General features: G+C 64.7%; 1 protein-coding gene across 1 annotated transcript in view; it reads right to left on the bottom strand.

The window, feature by feature from the left end:
• Positions 1-94: 94 nt before the first annotated feature.
• NUMA1 (nuclear mitotic apparatus protein 1) overlaps positions 95-2,008 on the bottom strand; it is a 34,134-nt gene continuing 32,220 nt past the window's right edge. Inside the window, exons 18-21 of the mRNA XM_032443378.1 lie at positions 1,964-2,005; positions 1,379-1,658; positions 1,168-1,304; positions 95-452 (exon numbers count right to left, since the gene is read on the bottom strand). Of these exons, the coding sequence (XP_032299269.1) occupies positions 189-452; positions 1,168-1,304; positions 1,379-1,658; positions 1,964-2,005 (723 nt within the window). The 3' untranslated portion in view covers positions 95-188. The remainder of the gene's footprint in view (positions 453-1,167; positions 1,305-1,378; positions 1,659-1,963; positions 2,006-2,008) is intronic.

Raw genomic sequence — 2,008 nt, 5'->3', positions numbered from 1 at the left:
TGGTCAATTAGGGGGCAATGGGGATGGTCAATTAGGGGGCAATGGGGGTGGTCAATTAGAGAGGGGGGCAATGGGGATGGTCAATGGAGAAGGGCCGTGGGATCAGCACCATGGACAGCGCAGGGCTGGGAGCTGTCCGCCAGCAGGTGCTGACGGCGCTGGGGGTCTCCATCGCCCAGTATCACAGGTCACATCACACCCTGATCTTTTTGGGGGTCTGTTCTCACCTCGGGGGTGTCGGGACCCTGGTGTGACTCATCCGAGAGCCGTTTGCGCTGCTGCCGGGTGGTGATGCCGCCGTGAGCCCAGCCCCCCCCTCCCAACGTGGTGCGGCGGCGGGCGGCCCCCCCCTCCGTGAGCTGCGAGGGCTGGATGCTGGCGCGGCGCAGCGTCTCCGTCGGGTCACCCGTCTTCATCTCCTCGTCCGTGATGGTGCCCAGCACGTCGGAGGGCTGAGGGGGGGGAGTGGGAGTCAGGGGCTGCGGGCACACAACAGTGTGGGGTGGGGGGTTGTGTGCCCCCCAGCAGCCCCACACAGGGCTGGGATTGATTGAGGTGGCTGTGTGCCCCCCCAGCGCTGTGTGCCCCCAGCAACCCCACACTGTACTGGGATGGGGTGGCTGTGTGCCCCCCAGCACTGTGTGCCCCCCACTGTGCTGGGATTGATTGAGGTGGTTGTGTGCCCCCCAGCACTGTGTGCCCCCCACCAGCCCCACACAGTGCTGGGATATGGGGTTGCTGTGTGCCCCCCTGGCACTGTGTGCCCCACACTGTGCTGGGATTGATTGGGGTGGCTGTGTGCCCCCCTGGTGCTGTGTGCCCCCCACCAGCCCCACACTGTGCTGGGATTAGGGTGGCTGTGTGTCCCCCAGTGCTGTGTGCCCCCCGCCATCTCCCCACTGTACTGAGATGGGGTGGCTGTGTGCTCCCCGCTGTGCTGGGATATGGGGTGGCGGTGTGCCCCCCTGGTGCTGTGTGCCCCCCACCATGCTGGGATATGGGGTGGCGGTGTCCCCCCCTGGCACTGTGTGCCCCCCACCAGCCCCACACAGTGCTGGGATATGGGGTGGCTGTGTGTCCCCCAGTGCTGTGTGCCCCCTGTTGTGCTGGGATACGGGGTTGCTGTGTGCCCCCCAGCACTGTGTGCCCCCCCGGTTCCCTCCTGACCCTGTTCTCCAGTGGGTAGCATGTCTTTAGGTGCGGTGGACAGGCCCGGTTGCGTTGCTGCAGCTCAGCGATGCGGCTCCAATCGTCCAACTGCTCCGGTTCATCCTGGCACGTCCCCAGGTAGATGCTGCTGCGACCTGGAGGCCAAGTGATGAGAACCAGGAAGGGGCTCCATAGGATGGAGCTCCATCCCACCCCCAGCCCCACTCACCCAGACTGGAGCTGCTCCCCGCCTGCGAGCGCCGCAACGCGCTGCGCGTGGCCGGCCGGTATCCGGGCAGGCTGAGCAACGCGGCGTGACCCGACGGATCCTGAGGGGAGGATGAATCCAGCTTGGACAGGGAATCCTGCGACGAGAAGCTGGCCAGGGAGCGAGCGGAGCGAGCAGAGCGCAGCCGAGAGCGCGACCGGGCGGCAACGTGGGGCTGATCCGACACGAGGCTGGTGAAGGATGAATCTGCAGCACCCGGCTCCTCCATGGCCGGCTCCTTCTGGAGGAGGAACAGGGAGGAGATGAGCAGAGCAGCACATGGGTCATGGTGATGTTAAAGGCCTACCCCCTCCTCACCTTGGTCACAGTGATGTTAATGGCCTGCCCCCCTCCTCCCCTTGCTCATGGTGACGTTAATGGCCTGCCACCCTCCTCACCTTGGTCATGTTGATGGCCTGCCCCCCTCCCCACTGTGGTCACAGTGATGTTGATCTGCCCCATTCCTCCCCTTGCTCATGGTGCTGTTAATATCTGTCCCATTCCTCCCCTTGCTCATGGTGCTGTTAATATCCCCCCATTCCTCCCCTTGCTCATGGTGCTGTTAATATCCCCCCATTCCTCCCCTTGCTC

The sequence above is a fragment of the Coturnix japonica genome, chromosome 1 (genome assembly GCF_001577835.2).
Source record: "Coturnix japonica isolate 7356 chromosome 1, Coturnix japonica 2.1, whole genome shotgun sequence".
In the NCBI taxonomy this organism is placed as follows: Eukaryota; Metazoa; Chordata; class Aves; order Galliformes; family Phasianidae; genus Coturnix; species Coturnix japonica.
Note: the sequence above shows the minus strand (reverse complement) of the source record. Positions and strands in the feature narration are given on the sequence as shown.